Genomic DNA, 20,086 nt, shown 5'->3' with positions numbered 1-20,086 from the left:
TCATGCAATGAAGCCTCAAGCCAGTTGATAAATGATCAAAGCATCTACACGTGGAGCGTTGTCTAGCTCTGACCCCAAACCAGGGCTCCGAATTCAGTTATTTGTACATTAATTTATTCACCAAAGATCTTCTAAGGCCAGACACTGGAATCACCAAGTTGAATAAAACAGTCTCTGTTCTCAAAAAGCTCACAGTCTAGTGGGAAAAACACCCTTGCAAACGAAATTTATAATAAATGAGGTAAATACCCCGGCCAAAGTTCATAAAGTTTCCAAAAGGAGCTTCCACATTGAGGAAGTGCTACAGGTTCCACTGAGTTAGGGCTTATCTGTGTCCTCAGAGCAAATTTAGATTAACTGTGTAGGAAATAAGTGGATGCTTTAAAGTGATCTGAGACATTTTCCTCACTTCCTTGAAAGAGTAGAGCGACCCTTCCCACCCACTCCTTCTTAATTCCAGCGTGTGGGAGGCAGAGAGAGAGAGAGATCGCAAGGGGACTGCCCTGAGGTTGGCTTACAGAACAAGGAACTCAGACTCCCTGCCTCTTGGTTTCCTCAAACCACTTGGTGACAAGACAACAATAAGGAGGCATAATGCTGACAATCTCAGGGATTGCTTACACATTAACAACCGACGGCCGCCCTCAACCATACAGGATCCCACAGTCAAGTCAGTCGGTAGCCGTGGAAGTTGAGAAAACCACAACATAAATGCTGAAAGCCCCACGTCGTACCAATGGCGTTTTCTTACAAATAGATGACATCCTTGTCAGCAGCAAGTGCTGAAAACACAAGGAATGACTGAAGGATAGGAAGGGTGGGGCTGTGAGGGAATCTTGCAGAGAGGAAAGAGAGATTTGCAACAGCTGAGAGGAAATCCTGACACACCGACCTCCAAAAGCAGTAGGCCTCCTTTCAGCCCGAAGTTCCCTCCTGCCTGGGGAATCTGGCCTCATTCCAGTGGCAGTGCCCGCATGTGCTATACTGAAAATAAAACAAAGGATACCATTCATCATATTTTTCAACAACTGGTTTCTTTTCTTAGTTTGAAAGAAAAACTTGGCAATCATAAAGCTGAGTTTTTTATTTTTATATATTTTCTTCTTAATGTCAAAATAAACTGGAAAAGAAAAAAAAAATAGCCCAATGGTAAGAAAAGGAAAATACACAAAATCCTTCAGAGCTTAGTTGGCCACACACTGCCATTCGACTGACACCAAACTGTGGAACGCTTCACTCTCGTTCCTCCCAACCCAAAGAGCCGACTGCCTTCTGCTTCTGTAAGATGTGGCTACTTAGAGAAATTCAAATAGGCTCCCAGTGTTAACTATGCTGCGTATTTACTTTAATCAAAGTGACATTTCCCAGATGGTGTCATCCAGAAACCTCATCTGAAATGGGGAGTATAGCAGAATTCAGTTGTACATTCCAGGGAAAATTGAATGCAGGTGTTCTCCCATTCTAAGATGACTCAGTTTACGTAAGCACAAAACTATGAAACAGATACATTTATGGCATGAATGTCTGACCCCCGTGGATATCTGGTACATGAAATAGGTACCAGGCAATCCATAGGAAGGTGTCAATGTTCGAATGGTAACATCTCTGTATTATCAACTGCACAACCCTAACACTTCTGGTTGTTAATTCTGAGCCTGAATGGTTTGTAGTTCCAGAACCTTCCCTTGCCTAGCAGAAGAAAAGGTGGGGGAAAAAAGTGTCTGAAGCAAGAAGCTGCTCCAAGGTGCCTCTGAAAATTAGTAGATCTAAAGGGACTAAGTCACCGAATATACACACTGAGTCTCTAAGCTGTCAATAAAACAGCTCCCTCCTTGAAGGTTACAGTAGAAGGACGAAATTCCCTTTACTAATTAATTGTGATACGAGCTATGAAAGAAAGGACAGGCATGATGGAACAAGCAACCTAATCTGGTGGTCTTTAAAGATTTTTCTAAGAAAAATGACATCTCCGTTGCTCTAGAACTACAGAGCAATGGGTGAAAGAAAAGGCTTCAGAAAGGACAGAGCTAGACAGAAACCCAATCCTGCCAGATGTATAACCTCAAGAAAGTTACTTTTCTGAGCCTCCGTTTCTGTACCTGTAGAGTGGTAACGATACCCATCTCAGAGGGCGCCGTGGGAATTCAATGAGATAACCTATATGTCAAGTGCGTGGCATGTGTTTAGTACACAGGTGCAGACCTAGGTTCTGTGCAGCCTGGAGCTTATACAATTTTGAGTACCATCTTTAAGAAAAATAATCCAAAAATAGGATTATATGTGAATTGAGATTGAGAAAATAAGTCATGATAAATTACACTTTTTTAAAATACAGAGATAACCATCATTGTGGTAAATTCTAGAAAAATAACATTTTTATTCGTCATCTATGTAACACTTTACATGTTTTCCACATTTTTGTGGCTATCTACTCTTTGATCACCTATTCAAATAAAAACGATCTTTCATTTTGTATGAAGAAATATAAAGCTAATTCATTCTTTTTTCTAGAATGGATGATAAAAATCTGTTTGTAATCATTGATGTTTGGGATGCAACTTTCCCAATATGCAACTTCCCACAGAGACATCTTTGTTCTTTGTAGTTCTACCAGATTTGTGCCCCTAAAAACAGGAGTTCTGATAAATCCAATTTTATACGATTATCATGAAAAAAGAAATAATCTGGTATATTTATAATTGCACATACTACAATCAACTCATATATTTCTACAGCACAGAGCTTCTGTTTAGGATGGACATTATTAAAAATCATATCCTTTGCCTAGAACTTTATGCTTCCAGGACTAGAAAGATTTTCCCCAGACTAGCTTCTGGCTCCCTATCTTCGGACCTTGTTTCTCCTCCACTTCTCACGTACCCGTGATGCTGAGCACCGGAGCACTCACTCACTCGGGATAACCCTCTGGCCCTGCTGTGAGTGTCACAGCACTGGCTGAGCCATCACAGGTGCTGAGAGGAGCATTCCTGGAACCGTTTCCGTGCTGGAAGATCTAACAATGACTTAACTATACGTGGAAGTGACTATGAACCACATAAGTATATCCCACTAAAGCCTAATTATCCCCAACTCAACTTCTGGGTCCAGAAATGTCCATGGCCACTCCCAGAACCAGCTACATAACTTTTGAGGCCCAGTGCAAAATGAAAATGTGTGTCCCCTTCTTTAAAATTATTCATGACAGCAACAGCAGAATGTGGAACCAAGTGCAGGACCGTATGCTGCTGCACAGGTTTCGAGCCCATGAAGCCAACCCTGGTTGCTCCAATGCCACTTGTCATGAGGGGAACTACACTGAAGAAGTAGAGGTGGGAAGAGACAGCAGTTTCAACAGATTGTGCCTAAAATACCTTACTTTGGCAAATTTTACAAAGCCATACAGCCATGCGAGCATATTACGGGGGCCTGTGAACATATTACCCGCAGTTTATAAGGGCTTCATGCAAGTGAGGCACCTACAGCTAAAGTGTCATTAGCATAAGGGTAAAATCTGCTCGTGCTGAGATACAGCAGGTGCTCAATAAATACATGTGAATAAAGCTTTATCCTCAGGGAATTTATAGTCTAGTCAGCAAAACAAACAAAAGAAGATCAATAAAACCCTGCCACAATGTGTCAGATCCAAAAACTGAAATTGCACAAAATGTGGGGATGTGAACTCAAAGCAAGTGACTCTGCTGGTTTGCCAGCCAGAAGGTCTGGAGTGTTGGCTGCCCCTTCCGAGTCCATCCTGGTCCTAGCAGCACTGTTGACCTCACCTGGTGGCAATTTTCCTCCCTGAGTTAAATACTGATAGGGACCCTTCTGAGTCCTCTGGCTGACTTGGTTATTTCAGGATAGTGGGAGTGATTTCAGGCATTTCCCAACTAGTTGGAGCAAACTTGTGGCTCAACTCAAAGAAATCTGGGGATATGGGGTTCATCCTCCACTTGCCCACTTAATGAGAGAGGGTCGTGCCTAGCAGCAAAAAAAGCAGTCCTGCAGAGAAGGCATCGACAGTCCAGGGGAAGAAGTCACAAAACTAGGAGCTGATAGGTCTTGCAGGTATCGTAAGAAAGAAATGGGCAAGAACTCAGTATGTGATAATTGTGTAAAAGACAGATCTGGAAGAAATTTTAAAAAAGGAAAGAGTACAGAAGGATTAGAGAGAGTTCTAAGGTCTGGAAGAAGTCTCAGGATCCTGAGGTGGGCCATCCTATAAAACTGCCATAGAGGGGTGGGTCAATCCATGTTGTGAAAATCATGTAACAGTACCTAACACTAAGTCAGTACTCGATAAAAGATAGCTACAAATAATGATGCCAGAATGGTTCACTCAATACTTCTTTTCCCATATCCTACTTTATCTTTTACCCTCATGAACCATCAGAGTGGATGCCACAAAGGAAGATAAATATTAAACACAATTTTGGAATAGACAGAGAGTAATACTAATCAGTTACCAAAAAGCCTTTACACTTACTAGTAATGATACAGTGTTATGACAGCGGGTCATTGCTAGACTATATCACTATCAATTATTACTTTTTCCAAAGCAGTTTGTCTTCATGGAGATATAGGCATCTCAGAAGTTAGGGAACAGTGACTGGTTGCAGATGGGGTTTCCTAAGAAAAGTGACTAAGACGGTTCACAGAAGGTTTGGGAAAGGTGTTTGGCTGCAGGGCTGCCACGGGCCAAAAGGCATCATCTATGTGGCAGGTGAAGACAGCTACAAAAGGAAAGACAAGTAACTATTATAAGAGTGAAAAGACTATAATTTTTTGAATTATATAATTATATGAATCTATATTTTAAATGGAATAAGCTACCACATGAAAGACATTCACTGGGAAACTCCACCCAATGCCTTACTGTCATATTTCCTGCCCTCTCCTCTAGTCGACACTCGGACCTCTACTCATGGAAATATAGCAAGAATGTCAAAGGAAACACAATATTTGACAATAGGAAGTCAGATAAGAGAATAAAGTCCTAATGAGAAGAAAAAGAGAGTAACGACCAATGGGCTACTTTCCTCAGGAATTGGGTCCACACTGAATATTTTCTGCCTTCTTCTCCACGCCCTCTCTGTGCCCCTGAGCCCCCCGTGCCCCTGTGGCCTGTGGCCCCTGACCCACCCCCCGTGCCCCTGTGGTCTGTGCCCCCGAGCCCCCCGTTCCCCTGTGGTCTGTTGACTGGTTTGTTTCCGACAGGATCCAGTCCAGGCCCAGTGAGGAAAACAGAGACCACACTAAGTATTAACTATTTCAAGAGAGATCACATCAAAAATTGGTCAACAGTTGTTGGAGAACTAAAAAAGCAAAAAGAGAACATGAGATCCCAGAGGTGGCACTGCAGGAAGCACTGCCCCCCACGGCTGAGGGAACAAAGGGAAGAGGCGAGGCCTCAGAGCCCTGGGGCTCAGGCGTCTGAGGAGGTGGCACTGCCTGGCTGACACTGTGGCCTCAGAGGGACGATGAGGCGAGCTCTGAAAGTGAGCCTGGAACCGAGAGCCACCATGGGGGGGGAAGAGCCGCTGCTGAGGCGGGGCTGGCAGAAACAGGAGGTCAACAGGAGGAGCCATCCCTCACTCTCCTCCCGCCCCGCAGCCCCCTGTCACCCTCTGCTGGCAGAGCTAACCGGGAACTCACGGGCAAAGAAGAAACGTGGTTTGCAGAGTCCCAGTGTCAGAGAGCAGAGAATGACAGGGGGTGTGGGGCTGAGACGGTAGGCTGGCACCGCATACACTAGAAACATGGAAAGAGAAATCCATCTCACATTTAGGTCTGTATCTCCCATCTCAACTCACAATATGCTAATTTGTCTCAAAAGACCGCAAATAGGGACAAAAGAAGGGGCCAACTAATCCAAAGACAGTGTGAGTTCAATCAGAGCCATGCTGACCAGGACATGTGCTTACACCTTGGAGAAGCATTCTAAGAGATTACTGTCAGTGTCCTAATCGTTTTACCTATGAAAAATGGGCTCCTTGGAAGCCATGTGCAGGCTTGCTTAAAACAATAAGCTTTTCTAACCCCCCGAGCACAACATACTCCGGGAGCATGGTCTGGATGCTTATCAAACAAGTTCCTGGGCTGTTCTCTGAAGTTTCTGGGCAAGTACAAACAACAGAGTCAAATAAATGCCTTTAAAAGCAAGGCAGTGGAGCACGTACCCTGTCAGTGAGAGCCTCGTATTCCCACAGAGTAAACAGTAACATGAGAATATTTATACGAAACAAAACTGTATATCAAGCCTGCTTTGGCTCAGCCAGAGGGAATGATAAATTCCTTGCAGATCTCTCATAGAGTGGTCCTTTGTTGACCACGGACGCCACTTCCAAGACAGTACAAACCAATTACAGAGCAAGGCTTTTCATTATGCCAAGGAATGAAAATATTACCCCCCATTTTGTTTTATTTCACAGTTATATTTTACTTACCCCACCCCCCCTTATGTTTAAATAGTTTTAATTTATCGTGAGTCAAGCCCAAATTGAGGTTGGAAACGAATGACAACTCCCCACCGCCCCCCACACAAAACCTTATCACCATCATAGCCTAGCTTGCTGCTTTTCTTATCCCTCTTTTAAGACACTAAAAGTTGAAGTTGAAAGTTGGGTAGAATGAAAACACAAAAGAGATGATTAAAAAGTAAATTCTGTTTGTCCACATTGATTTTGGCCTATTGACAACTGGCGTAAGTCATGGGCAATGTCAACTGGCAGGAGATGGAGGTTAAATGAGCTATGAAGCCACATTCCATACAATGTCCACTTTGTGGTAAGATTTAAAAAAAAATACTGAACAAACATTTGCACAAACTGTGGGTCTGCTCCTAAGAGGCCAATCTGAGAAAAGGTCAATACAAGTCAGGGTGTTTGTTAGTTCATTTTGTCAGATTTTTCTCAACCCAATGGGATAATTGTTCTTGGTTATTATAGACCCACCCCGGCCACTTCTGCCCTCTCATGCCTAGAAAGACCTGCTGGTACCGCATCCATCACTGGAAACCCTCAGCAATTTACAGCTAGTTCTGATTTTCTAAAGACCCATGATGGAGCAAGGAAGAAGGGGAAGAGAGAAAGACAATAGAAAAAAGGGGGGAATTAGAATATGAGTGAGAGGTAAGAAGATTGTGCTGGTTTTGAAAATTATTTATTTATAATAAAAATAGCAAATTATTGTTTTTAATTTAAATAGATAGCTGGATCAAAGGCTAAATGTGATCAACTCTAAACCAAACCATAGGTAGCACCAGAATCCATCATAATAGATTTAAAAAGGGTAAAACAGGTCTTACATATTTGTATACATTAATGGAGATTAGAAATTTGCAACATTTTATTTAGAACATACAGACTTAGTAAAATTATCTCATTCAGATGTTTGTTTTTTACTCAACTTTTGTGGAACAAATATATACTTTTTGTTCTTTTTTAATTGTGGTAAAATATACATAACATAAAATTTACCATTTTAACCATTTTTAAGTGTGTAATTCAGTGGCATTAAGTACAGTCACACTGTTGTGCAACCATCACCACCATCATCTCCAGGACTTTTTTCATTTTCCAAAACTGAAATACTGTACCCATTTAGTAGATGCCTGGATTTCAGTCAGCCTTGCTCTAAGCCAGCAGTCTGGAATGCAGTGATAGGAACCTGGAGAGGCGGATTCACATTGCTGGCAAATGAATCGACCCCTCCCGCAACCCAAAATGAATCAGTGGCATCATGTGCTTTTACCCACTCTCATCTGTTTAACACTGATGCCCACAACTGAAGTAAAGCTCTAGAATAGATCTGAAAAGACTATTAACATATTTCATTTTTATATTACAGCTTACAGACATTTATTATCCCCAAAATACAGCCCTCAGTCAAGGTAGGAATTATTTTCACTATATTATAGATAATGGAACTATTGCTACATGAAAGGTAAAAGCAAGGACCAGAACCCAAGCTCTTCAGCCCATCATTCAGGGCTCTTTCCGCCAGGCCACGTGGCCTCTGCCGAAACAAGGGAAGACCTGGGCACTCCTGCTTCTCTGCCCTCTGACACTGAGAAATTGACTCACTGGGTCTAACAGGACAGCATTTTCTCTCTTCACCAAAGCAACTAAATTCCTTAAGTCTGAAAACCATACCTAGTCCATCAGTTTTTCCATCTTCGTTGTGATTATATTGACAGAGAAAAGAAAACACCCACAGAATTGCAATTCTGGAACAAAATAAATGCAATTGGATTCAAGAGTCAAATATAAATAGAAAAATACTAGGATAGATCACTGGATCCTATAAAAAGATTGAGTTCAACCTTTTTTATTTTTAATTCCTTAAAATAAATTCACATTATGTGCTCTTATTAGAGAAGGTCATAATCTTTCTTGCTAAGCACAATTTGTGGAAAAATTCATTTCTCTGTGTTTTATGGCTAGAAAGCATCTTGTACTAAAGCAACATAAATATAAATAAAGAATTTACATAAAATTGCCAGAATCAACAAATAGATTCTTTTAGTTCACAAAGAAGCTACACATTTTGATTTCTTTCAAATAAAATTTCTCCCACTGATACCTTTCTCTTTGCTCAAAAGCAATATATTTCCTAAACCTTTAGACCTTCCATTTAAATCCAAAAAGAATAAACACTTCCTCGAAGTCATGCCCACTGCCACCATGCCACCTCCCTATATAAACATTAAAGAGTTAGACAAATCTGGCTCATGGTGTTATCCCTTAAGGAACAATAGGTCATCCTAAAAGTGGCAAGGAAAAAAAGAACAATCATGCTTCAAAAGAGATTTTTATTTTATAATTTTCCCCACTTTTTAGTCACTTAGTAAGTACTTGATTTTTTTTAATGCATACTTTAAAAGAATGTTTACTCAAAGAAATGAGAGTTGAATGTGGAACTTAAGATTTCATTCAGGAAAACCAAATCAACTCCAGTTTAGGTGTTTTTTTTTTTTCCACAATAAGGTAGCCACCATAGCCATTTTACCCAGCTGATTCAAGAGAGCTTCTAATGCTCACAAGTTACTAGTAACTGATACCGATTAGGTTCTTTCAAAGTTTTAATGATGACGAGAAATACCATAGGGTGATTATGGATAATCTATGAACATTTGTTGTTGTTGCTAAACAAAAAAAATGCTTCCAATTTTCTAATACACAGCTACAACCAAGCTCTTTGCAGCTTCCCTATATCTTCACTGGCCAAAAGAAACTTGTAATGACTAATAATTTTCTGTAAAATTTCAAGGAAGCCTTAGATTGGATCACATGAAAACACCTCCCCGAAGCTTCCAGAATTCCCCAATATTTTCCTTTATAGCATATTCAGCACAGCTCTTGCACTCTTGGGGTGTAAATCCAACTAATGCTCCCCCTATGGTACCAATTCCCCGATCACCGGCCAACTTTTTAACTTGAGCTTCTATGTAATGAGGAGACACATAAGAAAAATGGTTGCCAAGGACACTGTAAGTCATATACTGAGAGTCTTGTGAGATTTCTGTAGCTTCTTGGTCTTCAAAACTCTCCACATTGCAAGCTATCTCAATTTTCCCTTCGTGGGGAAAAGCCATCGCTTGGACACCCTTCAATCCATTTGCACTGGAGCCCCGAATGACACTAGCGATCTCTCTTCCCACAGACAAGTCTTGAGAATCTATGGTCACGTTGCAGTTCATCACATACGGGCTAGCACCAACACCTAAATCATTAGAAGAGCATGTTAATCCAGTATAGCAAAAGCCTCATTCTGAAAATTCTATCTTTAGCCAATTTTAATCAGATGAGCTTCCTTTACCTGGTTTTGTTTTAAAATAATAGAAATATTCCTCATCATCAACTCCAGAATTTTGTAAAGGTCATTTTTTTAAGTAATAGAGGTATTTGAGCTATAATCAGATAATTTTATTTACTATAAAAGTATCTGAAGGATTTTTTTTTCCTAGAAGAGCTCAGAAGAGCCCAGACTTCCCAAAACACCAAGAGAGAAACGAAACAAGCACACTTAAGAATTTAGTGCCATCAGCAGCAACAAGCCTTGGATTTGCGTTCATTTCTAAGGCCATCTCTACAAGGGTTGGAATTCAGCACCAGGCCTAAGGGTCTCGGAGACAGGAGTAAATCACACCTCTGTACCTACCCTTCCTCCCTCCAACAAATATCTGTCATTATTGAATTAGGTTAATAACAGATTAAGGTGAACCTCAAAACCAGTTTTGGTTAGGGAAGGAGGTCACTAAAAAGTTGCAAACAGCCTTAGAATTGGGAGGAGCAAAGGGATTCTTGGGTTTCATGATGATCTGAATTTGGCAGGATTTGGAGACAAACAAGACACAAGAGTCCCCTCATGTGGACGTACAAACCTCACGCCCTTCTTTTGTGCAACCTGTTGAAGGCTCTTTCTTCCAGCCTCCACTTCTCAAGAGACTGGGGCTGCCATCGCCACTCCAGAGCCCTGTTATTCTAGAGCTCAGGGGCAGATATCCCGCTTTTTCCTGCCTCAGGGATGGCGTAGCTCGCGTTACATAAATAGCGCTGCTCTAATTACAGTTTACATTATAAGATGGACAACTTGGTTAAATTAGCATTGGTATAAAAAGCTTAGGCTTGCAATTTCCTCATTTTGGGGGAACTGGCCCTTTCTAAAAGCAAAGTTAGTAGGGATAGATGGAATCAAAGGCTGACCTCATCTTCAGCATATGATCATTCCTCAGCTACTATTTCAACATTATTTTACTGTCATTGCCTTTTCTTGCTACTTTCAAACTTATTGCTCATGATGTCAGTATCCATCAGCGATGTGCCTTCTGGGTTCACTTTTCCCTGGACCATGGTGGTTTGGGGGCTTTGTTGCTTAGCCTGGCTACTCTCATGCTAATAGATGTTTTACAGAAAATCAGCACACGGAAACCACATTTCATCTTTTCCCCACACATGTACATAATGAAATATTTCAACTCCTGAGGCTGGGCCTCTTCCTACTGGGAATTCTGCAGGAATGAATCAGATTACAGTATTTCCCCATAACGCTGATTTCATAAAAATTAAATTTCCTAACAGTCGATACATCTCTTTCTCATAATCTCATGCACCAATCACTTACTCTAAATATCTTTGAGAATTATATCGGTTTTAACATTTAACAGAGCACAGTCGGAATTATTTTTGTCAATATTCATGTTGCCATTCATTAACAGAAAACATCCAAACATAATTTCTCTCTCATCTACCCCTCCACAGGTAATGTTACAAATAGTCCCATTTCCTAAAATGTGATATACATACCCTATTCTGGCTCAAGATGAGGCAACATCGTTACCATCATTCCAACAAATAGTTGGATCACACTCAGGTTTTGCTGAGGAGTATATACACTATACTCTTTGCAGTCAGCACAACTATTCAAAATCCATAAGGGCCTATAGTGCTTCACTATTGTGCTTTGCTATTCCATGCCTTTGATATGCCCAATCAACATTCAGATATTCACAGGTAATTTATCAGCCTGGAGGAGCAAGTCATTTTCAAAGGAAGTCCCTTCATATGGACCCAGGGCTCTCCCTGCACACTACCATGGCAAGAGTCATTCCATCTCTATAACCACAGGACTTTTCCTGAATTCCCCACCCAGAAAATTTCAAGGCATCTCTTAATGACCATGTAGCCAATAATGGTCCCCATTTTTAGAATTTCTAAAGTTGATCATTCTTGTTATAAATAAACTCATTCCCCAAAATAAATTATTAAAGATAGACCAAGTTTAGATGTTAAGCCCTAAGCAGAGTTCCATAAAGAATACAACATATATAGTGTACAGCATCCCAACACTGATTTACTTGATTAAAATGAAACTCTGTCTTTAAAAATTACTTAAAAAGCATACTTTAAAATTATTTTTTCCTAGAAAAAATAAAGTTAAACATCAGAAGGAACTTTTATATGCTCTGTTAAATAAAATAAGAGGTGGCTCACGTTTGTAATCCTAGCACTTTGGGAGGCCAAATCCCAGCACTTTGGGAGGCCAAGGCAGGAGAATCATTTGAGCCCAGGATTTTGAGACCAGCCTGAGCAACAGAGAAAGACCCCCATCTGTACCAAAAAAAAAAAATTAGCTGGGCATTGTGGCACACACTTGTAGTCCCAGTTACTCAAGAGGCTGAGGCAGGAGGATCTCTTGAGCCCAGGAGTTTGAGGTTGCAGTGAGCTATGATGATGCCACTGCACTTTAGCTCTGGTAACAGATCAAGACTCTGTCTCAAAAAAGAACAGAAAGAAAAGAAAGAAAGAAAGGAATGAATGAAGGAAGGGAGGGAGGAACCACTTAACACAGAATAATCATTTTTAATATATGCCCTTATTATGTATATTTAAAATTTTTCTATTAAACTTTAGTTACGTAATAATTTTATTTTCTTCTATTGCTGTATCTTACTCAACCAGTTATTAAACAGAGACAGTTAATGAATCTGAGATGTTTCTGACCTAATCAGGGTAGTAGTTTCTTCTCTGAGTGGTTATGAGGCCATGACCCATTTCTCCCTTGGGGGGGAAAAAAAGAAAGAAAGAAGAAAAGAAAATTTCTCTTTCTGCCCAAATTTATGCTTTTCCAATTTCCTCCATTTAACCGTTCCAAGTCAAAGCCAATATGGTGATCCAATTATACTGAATCAAATTCTGTGTTTAAATCCAGCAGTCCCATTGACCTTATTTAAATGCTGAATTTAATTTTTTATGTTAATTTAAACTACTAAGAAGGTATTTTAAATGAGAGATAATTAATCCCAGCAAATCGTATTTCTAGTTAAATGTCATAAATTAAAGTAATTCCATTTTTTGCTCTAAAATTAGAAACCTGATGTGAAAGTTTCTTTCTCAGTTTGCGGTTTCGCTGGGCTCCTGCCTCCTGCAGATTGGCACTCGGCTGCTCTGGTGGCAGCACCAATCCCCTCGCTGCAAGGCTGAAATTCCAATTTTATTCCAACACAACTGTCACAACGCCCTGAAGCAAGCTAAAAACAAGGAAAAAAATCTTTGGTATGATTTCACTTTCCATGTGTTCTTTAATAAAAAATTTATCATTCTAAATATTGGTGTTTACTCCTAGTTAAAGACTTTTTTTAATCAAAAAGAAAAAGAAACTGAGATTCAGTTGCTATTATTTCACAGGGAAATATAACAGGCCTGATGTTTTCCTGACAATTCTGTTATTTTCTTGTGTGGAAACACTGTATTTATCATATACTGCACGGCTGGTGATTCAGATATTGTTGAGACCTTATGGTGAACTGATATAGATGTAAACTCTTTATGCCAGATTGTTTAAGCAGAAAAAAACCAAATGCACTTAATTAACATCTGATGTGTAGCTTTTGCAAACACAAATGCAATATTTGTGTTTGAGCACTGGCAGTAATGACTGTGAACTATGCTATTAATGTCTGGTTTAAAGATGCTTGTGGTAGGACCACGTCTGGAATAACACAAATAAAAAACTGCATTCAGACAAAACAATAGTGAAGAGCCCATTAGGAAAATGAAAAAGCAGCACTCAGAAGAAACACATGTATTCTTTTCCTTTAGATCAAAATTATTCTCAAAAATAGTTCCAGGAACCATCATTTTCAATCAAAGGTGAAAAAATTCTATGTATTTTACTTTCACTTTAGGACATCAGAAGTTGCTTAGGGATGTCTTCAGAAAATCTATTTATTATACGAGGTCTGTCCAGAAAGTATCCAGCCATGTAACTGTTCTTGTCACAGTAACAATTTAGCCGAATACTTTCCAGACAGACCTGGTATTAAGCTCCTCTTTGGTGGCCAGTATTAAAACATGCATGAGGGGAGAGCTGAGGTGGTGTTTTTGGATATTTAGTATTTTTATATCTAAAGAGACAACTTCAAATTTGTGGATTGCATTACAGTTTGAATACATAGATTCTCCATAGCCAATTCAACTCCTTCATTAAATACCTTTTTTACTAAAAACCTGAGTGCCAGGAACCATGCAGGTTGCTGGATATAAAAACATGAAGAAGGTTAAAATAAGGTGAAACCCTGGTCCTGACCCTGTGGGCTGTCCTCTCGCCTTCCTCCTGGGACAGCATGAGCTTCGCCACTTGCTCCACCACCTTCTCCACCAACTACTGGTCCTGGGCTCCATTCAGGCACCCAGCCAGCAGTGTGGCCAGCGTCTATGCAGGCACTGCGGGCTCGGGCTCCTGGATCTCTGCGTCCCACTCCACCAGCTCCCAGGGCAGCGGGGGGTCCAGGGGCCTGGTTGCAGGGATGGCCGGGGGTCTGGTGGGAATGGGGTGGCATCCAGACTGAGAAGGAGACCATGCAAGATCTGAACGAGCACCTGGTCTCCTACCTGGACAGAGTAAGGAGCCTGGAGACTGATAGCGGGAGACTGGAGAGCAAAATCGAGGAACGTCTATCTAGAGAAGAAGGAACCCCAGGTCAGAGACTGGGGCGGATGGGGAGATGACTTCAAGACCATCGAGGACCTAAGGGATCAGATCTCTGCAAATTCTGTGGACAATGCCTGCATCATTCTGCAGATTGACAATGCCCATCTTGCTGCTGATGACTTTAGAGTCAAGTATGAGACAGAGCTGGCCATGCGCCAGTCTGTGGAGAGCGACATCTACGAGCTCCACAAGGTCACTGATGACAGCAATGCCACTTGGCTGCAGCTGGAGACAGAGATCAAAGCTCTCAAGATGGAGCTGCTTGTCATGAAGAAGAACTACGAGGAGGAAGTAAAACACCTGCAGTGCAGATTGCCAGCTCCGGGTTGACCGTGGAGGTGGGCGCCCTCAAATCTCAGGGCCTTAGCAAGATCGTGGCAGACAAACAGGCCCAGTATGATGAGCTGGCTCAGAAGAACTGAGAGGAGTAGACAAGACTGGTCACAGGGGACTGAGGAAAGACACAGCAGTCACCTCACAGTCCACTGAGATCGGAGCTGTGGAGATGATGCTCTCAGGGTTGAGATGTACAGTCCAGTCCTTGGAGACCAGCCTGGACTCCATGAGAAATCTGAAGGTCAGCTTGGAGAACAACTCGAGGGAGGTGGAGGCCTGCTAAGCCATGCAGATGGAGCAGTTCAGCAGGGTCCTGCTGCACCTGGAGTTGGAGCTGGCACAGACCTGGGCAGAGGGGCAGCACCAGGCCCAGGAGTACGAGGCCCTGCTGAACATCAAGGTCAACTGGAGGCCGAGATTGCCACCTACCGCTGCCTGCTGGAAGACAGGGAGGACTTCAGTCCCAGTGATGCCTCGGACAGCAGCAACTCCATGGAAATCATCCAAAAGACCACCACCTGCAGGGCAAAGTGGTGTCTGAGGCCAACACCACCAAAGTTACCAGGTGTTGAGGCGGCAGCAGCAGCGTGCCTTTATACCAATAAGAAGTTCAGAGATCACTGGACATCAAAGAATAAACTAAAATAAATAAAGTAAAAGCCTAGCCTACATGTAGTATTTGCTTCAGAGTAACAAACAGAGCAAGGCACCGGACTCAGAACTTGGGTTCAAAAATGTAAACAGTTATTATACCAAAAACAATTAGTTATCATCACATATTGGTACTTCATATTTTTTTAGAACATGCACTAAAGAGAAGCCACAGCTGAAATAGGACATTTGATGACTAAAGCCATAAAACTCAAACATAATTGCTAAGTCCAATGCCCCTATGACAGGAAGACTGCAGGACTCTCACCCATGTATGTGGTTGAATACACAGAAAAGAAAGTTAAGTGATGTTTTCCCACTCTGCAAAGAATTGTGAACCTCATTCTATTGACTTTGAATCTTTCATAGTAACAATAATTCACAAAAGAAAATGACAGACATAGGTACACATCAACCTCACGCAATGAAGCCAAGCCCAGCTTGACTTGCCCGCTCCCACGTTTTTCAATAATACAACAGGGCCCATCCTCACTTTAAGCAAAGTCTAAGTCCCTCACGTTTCAATTATAGGTTACATACTTAGTTCCACACAGAGACTTTCATTTTCCATCATCCCAACTAGACTTACTAGCATCAGAAAATAATGAAAATAGGCTCTTTAACACAAGACTCATTCTAAAACTATAAAACTAAAAATTATTTTTCAAAGACCAGGTAAAGTTTGGGTGTGGAGTAAATTGGATTATTTTATGTCACGAAAAGTACCTGATGATGACTTTCTTATTTACAGCAGAGAGAAGTAAGCAGGGCAGCTCTCAGTAACCCATTTAAATAACTAAACAGAAGCCCCTGACTCCAAGCCGTACCAATTACCTCCATCTATGATTCCCGAGGCATCATATGAAACTATAGTTCAAAGAATTGCCCTTGCATTTTCAAACAGCGATGCATATATGCAGGCCATTCGTACAACCTATCAGACAGCAGTGTTTAAATTATCCCATAAATGTTTAGGGTTTTAAATATATATGCACCAAGTATTTATTTATAGATCTAAAAGTATCAACTATTACCGCTTTGCCCTTATTTATGTTCCCCACGAGCTGGCCAACTAGAAACTTTTAAAAGGAATTTGGCTTAAAAGATTTTGTGTGTTTGGCACTGACTATGGGTGTTAATCATTTCTGAGCTCACTTTTTTTTTCTCTTCTGTTTATAATATTCTTCGGGAACTTCAAAACAGAAACCTGTTCCCTTATAGATTCTGCTTCCTCTCGGGTACTGTGTAAATTAATTTGTCACTGGAATGTTGACCATAGTGTTCAGTTGATAGCACCAATCATTTCTATTTAATTTTTGCAGGAAAAGAAATAAACATAGCAACAAAGTATTGAGGCTTTTCTGTTTTGGTGGGAGGAATGGAAAAATATATTGGGAAACACTGACATAACCAAAAAAAAAAGTTAGGAAAATATATAAAGCCATTAAATTTAAAAATAAGGAAGAAATCGCTATTGCTGGGAATCAAATTCACTGGAAAATTAGATTAATAACATTTCTACCCTAATAAAAGAGGTGTTATAGATTAACTTCAATAGAAATTACTTCAAAAAATGAAAGCAATTTACTCCTTTCTACATAAAATTTTTTAAGGAAGAATATGTGCAAATTAAGGTAACTTAAGATTTCACTGAAGAGCCTTAAACTCTACTACCTGGTTTGCGGAATATTAGAGATTACTTGTTTATCCACATCCCATACTCACCGCTCCTCCTTGAAATATTTTATTTTTCTGCTATTAGCACCTGCTTTGAGCCCACCAAATGCAGGATGAACAGTTTGCCTCAACTCGGCAACTCATAATTTTCATGTTTCTTCCACAAACGAAGGTTTTTACCTTTTGTCAGCAGACACTAGTGAAAAAACACATATGGGGAAAAAACTGTGCTATTTTTCCTTTCTTATCATGCATTTTCCAGGAAATCTAATCTGAATGAATGCACTAAAACCTGGCTTTTAAAATTTACCACTAAGAAACTTCAATAATTACCCTTTGAGGAAGATGATGGAAATAATCACAACATGAGCTTAGAGATATTAACATAATTTGGAAGCTTTCAGAATTAAAATTTTTTCTAAATATATGATATAAATAGAATATAAGCATATGTATTTTACAATATTGAGATCATATCATTTATACTACTTTGTATCCTTTTGCCTTGACATTGGCTATTCCCTTTGCCCAAAGCTCTTGTCCCCATCTCTGTGTGGCTCACGGCTCACTCCTTCAAGTCTATGCCCCAATACTTCCCTTACAATGCGGCCTAATTGCGATGATCCCATTTAAAATCACAATGCAGTCCCATTCCAGACCTTGTAATGCCTTTGTCCTGTTCAATTTTTCTTTTGGCTGTAGCACTTATCATTTTCTAATGAACTACATAATTCATTTATTTATTAAGCGTGTCATTTATTATCTTGTCTCCTCACCTCTCCCACAATTACAATATAAATTCTTTGAAGGCATAAAAGTTCTATTTTGCCCACGGACTATACCATCTGGCTGTTAAGTAGGTACTTAATAAATATTTGTTGCATTAATTAACTAACTATAAACTCTCTCTACATTGTATTTTTCATGTCTCTAAAAATTCTTCTAAAACATCATGCTTGGGTATGCCATAGCTTATGGAATCATTCCCAATAGCAAACAGTCCTGTTGTTTCCAGTATTTTCTATTCTAAATAATGCTTTGATAAACATAATTGTACATAAGTACATTACCTTTTATTATTTCCTTAGGATTTATCACTAGAACTAGAATTCTTGAAAAGCAATTACATACATTTTTAGAGATGTTAGTACATGCCACAAACTCATTTCTAAAAAGTCTACACCAATTTACGATACCATTAGCAATATGAGTGTCTCTAACTACATCTTCACTGGTATTAAATATTACCTTTAAAATACCGTGTTTAAACATTTGTTGTGTCAATTTTGGCATCTTAAAGTTTAAACTTGGGATTTCAGATTTTGATGAAATTCTCTATGTAAATTGCAGATCTCTGTGTGGAATAAAAGTAGAGAAAAATCAGAAATCCCAACAGGTTGTCCATTTCAAATCGAACAATATCAATTGGTGATGCTGGAGCAGAGGTGACTGAGAGGAGATTGGGACGCCAAGTTCACTGTGGCTTAGACAACCACATATCGAGTTTGTTCTTAGGAGACTAAACAGGATTAGTGATAAGACTGGCATTTGGTCTTTAACTCAGAAATGCCTTTTATATCAGGTTACAGTTCTTCCCAAATATCCACCCATTTATTCTGACAACACTGCAGAAATGAGAATTAGGTTATTCAAGTGTCTGCTTAAGCTAATGCTGAAACCAGTTCTTCTGTGCTCTAATACCAAGTACCTGTCCCTCCTTCCTGTCTGCTTGCCTGTCCTGCCAGCCCACCTGGCACTGCGCTGACTGCATTTGCAACATAATCCCTTTAGTTAGAAAGGCTCAAATTAGAAACCAGGAAATAGAGTTCTGAACATTTAGTCATAAAACTTACACTTCTCCATTTGTGAGACAAATCATGGGAAAATATGTGAGGTTCAAATTGGCAGAGAGCAATCAGTCTCTTCCTTTTTTCTATCACAAAATACTGAATGAAATACATTTATAGTAACATTTTTATAAATCTCTTCATAGGGAAGAAAAAAGCAGCCCTTTAGTACTGTGTTGGGTACCTTACAGGCATTATTTCAACTTCACAATATTATCAGGCGGAAATTACTATTATGTCCATATTATAGACATGGGAATTGAGGCTTAATGAGACTAACTAGCTCCCCAAGGTCACACAGCCAGTGAACAATAAGGCCAGGATTTGAGCACAGCTTCAAAACCTGTGCCTTTTTTTTTTAATTGCACTACTCTACCACTCTACTTGATTACAGATACTCTTCCCTTAAGATCAGAATTCTGTACCAGGGCTTAGCCACCAAAGGCCTATGTGAAAAATATCCTGAAGGGCTTTGGCAGAGCTGTGCCATGTTTCTTATGCTCACCCATGTCCCACCCCTTGCCTATCTAGTATTTTAGTAACTGCTAAGGTATTCACTGTCCACTGAAATGTGATCTAACGTGGTTTAATTTGTGACCCCTACAGAAGACATTTGAGAATGAAGAATGACACTAGAATGGTGGAGTGCAGGTGACGGGGATGGGGTTCTACCTTGTCCTGAGTAATCCCTAAGGGGTGGGGCAGGGGACAGAAAGAGGAGCGGCAGAAAGAGGCAAACATTGGTGAGACCCAGGGGAAGGAAGAATTTCACTCCCTGGTATTTGTTCTCTGTTCTATAAGCTCATTGTCTGGAAAAGCTTCTCTCTAGGGTAAGAAAAACTGATTTCCAGCCATAAGCACCAACTTGGCTACACTTGATGTTCAAGAACTGAAATTCGTTCCTACCAGCTACCTCTTCCTAAGTCCCCCCACCCCAGGTGTCTCCATCACACCCCAGGATGCAACGCCACACCTGGCACAGATGGGGCCCCGGGATACTGTCCCCGGCAGGAGCTGCATGCATTCTCATCACCAGTGGTCGTGCTGCAGGGTTTGTTATATATTTTGAAAATCATTCTTGGGGG

At 40.4% G+C, this 20,086-nt stretch overlaps 1 protein-coding gene and 1 pseudogene across 4 annotated transcripts in view; one reads left to right on the top strand and one right to left on the bottom strand.

Annotated features, from left to right (window-relative positions):
* FTCDNL1 (formiminotransferase cyclodeaminase N-terminal like) overlaps positions 1–20,086 on the bottom strand; it is a 77,452-nt gene that overhangs the window by 30,800 nt on the left and 26,566 nt on the right. For 2 of the 4 annotated variants that reach the window (XM_045559952.1, XM_045559950.1), the window contains exon 6: positions 8,829–9,720. The exons of the other annotated variants lie outside the window; for them this stretch is intronic. In XM_045559952.1, the coding sequence (XP_045415908.1) occupies positions 9,284–9,720 (437 nt within the window). In that variant the 3' untranslated portion in view covers positions 8,829–9,283. Of the gene's footprint in view, positions 1–8,828; positions 9,721–20,086 lie in introns of those variants that run through there. 4 annotated transcript variants of the gene reach the window in all.
* LOC123643767 lies at positions 14,123–15,398 on the top strand (annotated as a pseudogene).

This window comes from Lemur catta, chromosome 8, assembly GCF_020740605.2.
Source record: "Lemur catta isolate mLemCat1 chromosome 8, mLemCat1.pri, whole genome shotgun sequence".
NCBI classification, from domain to species: Eukaryota; Metazoa; Chordata; class Mammalia; order Primates; family Lemuridae; genus Lemur; species Lemur catta.
This window is presented reverse-complemented; position numbering and strand designations above follow the sequence as displayed.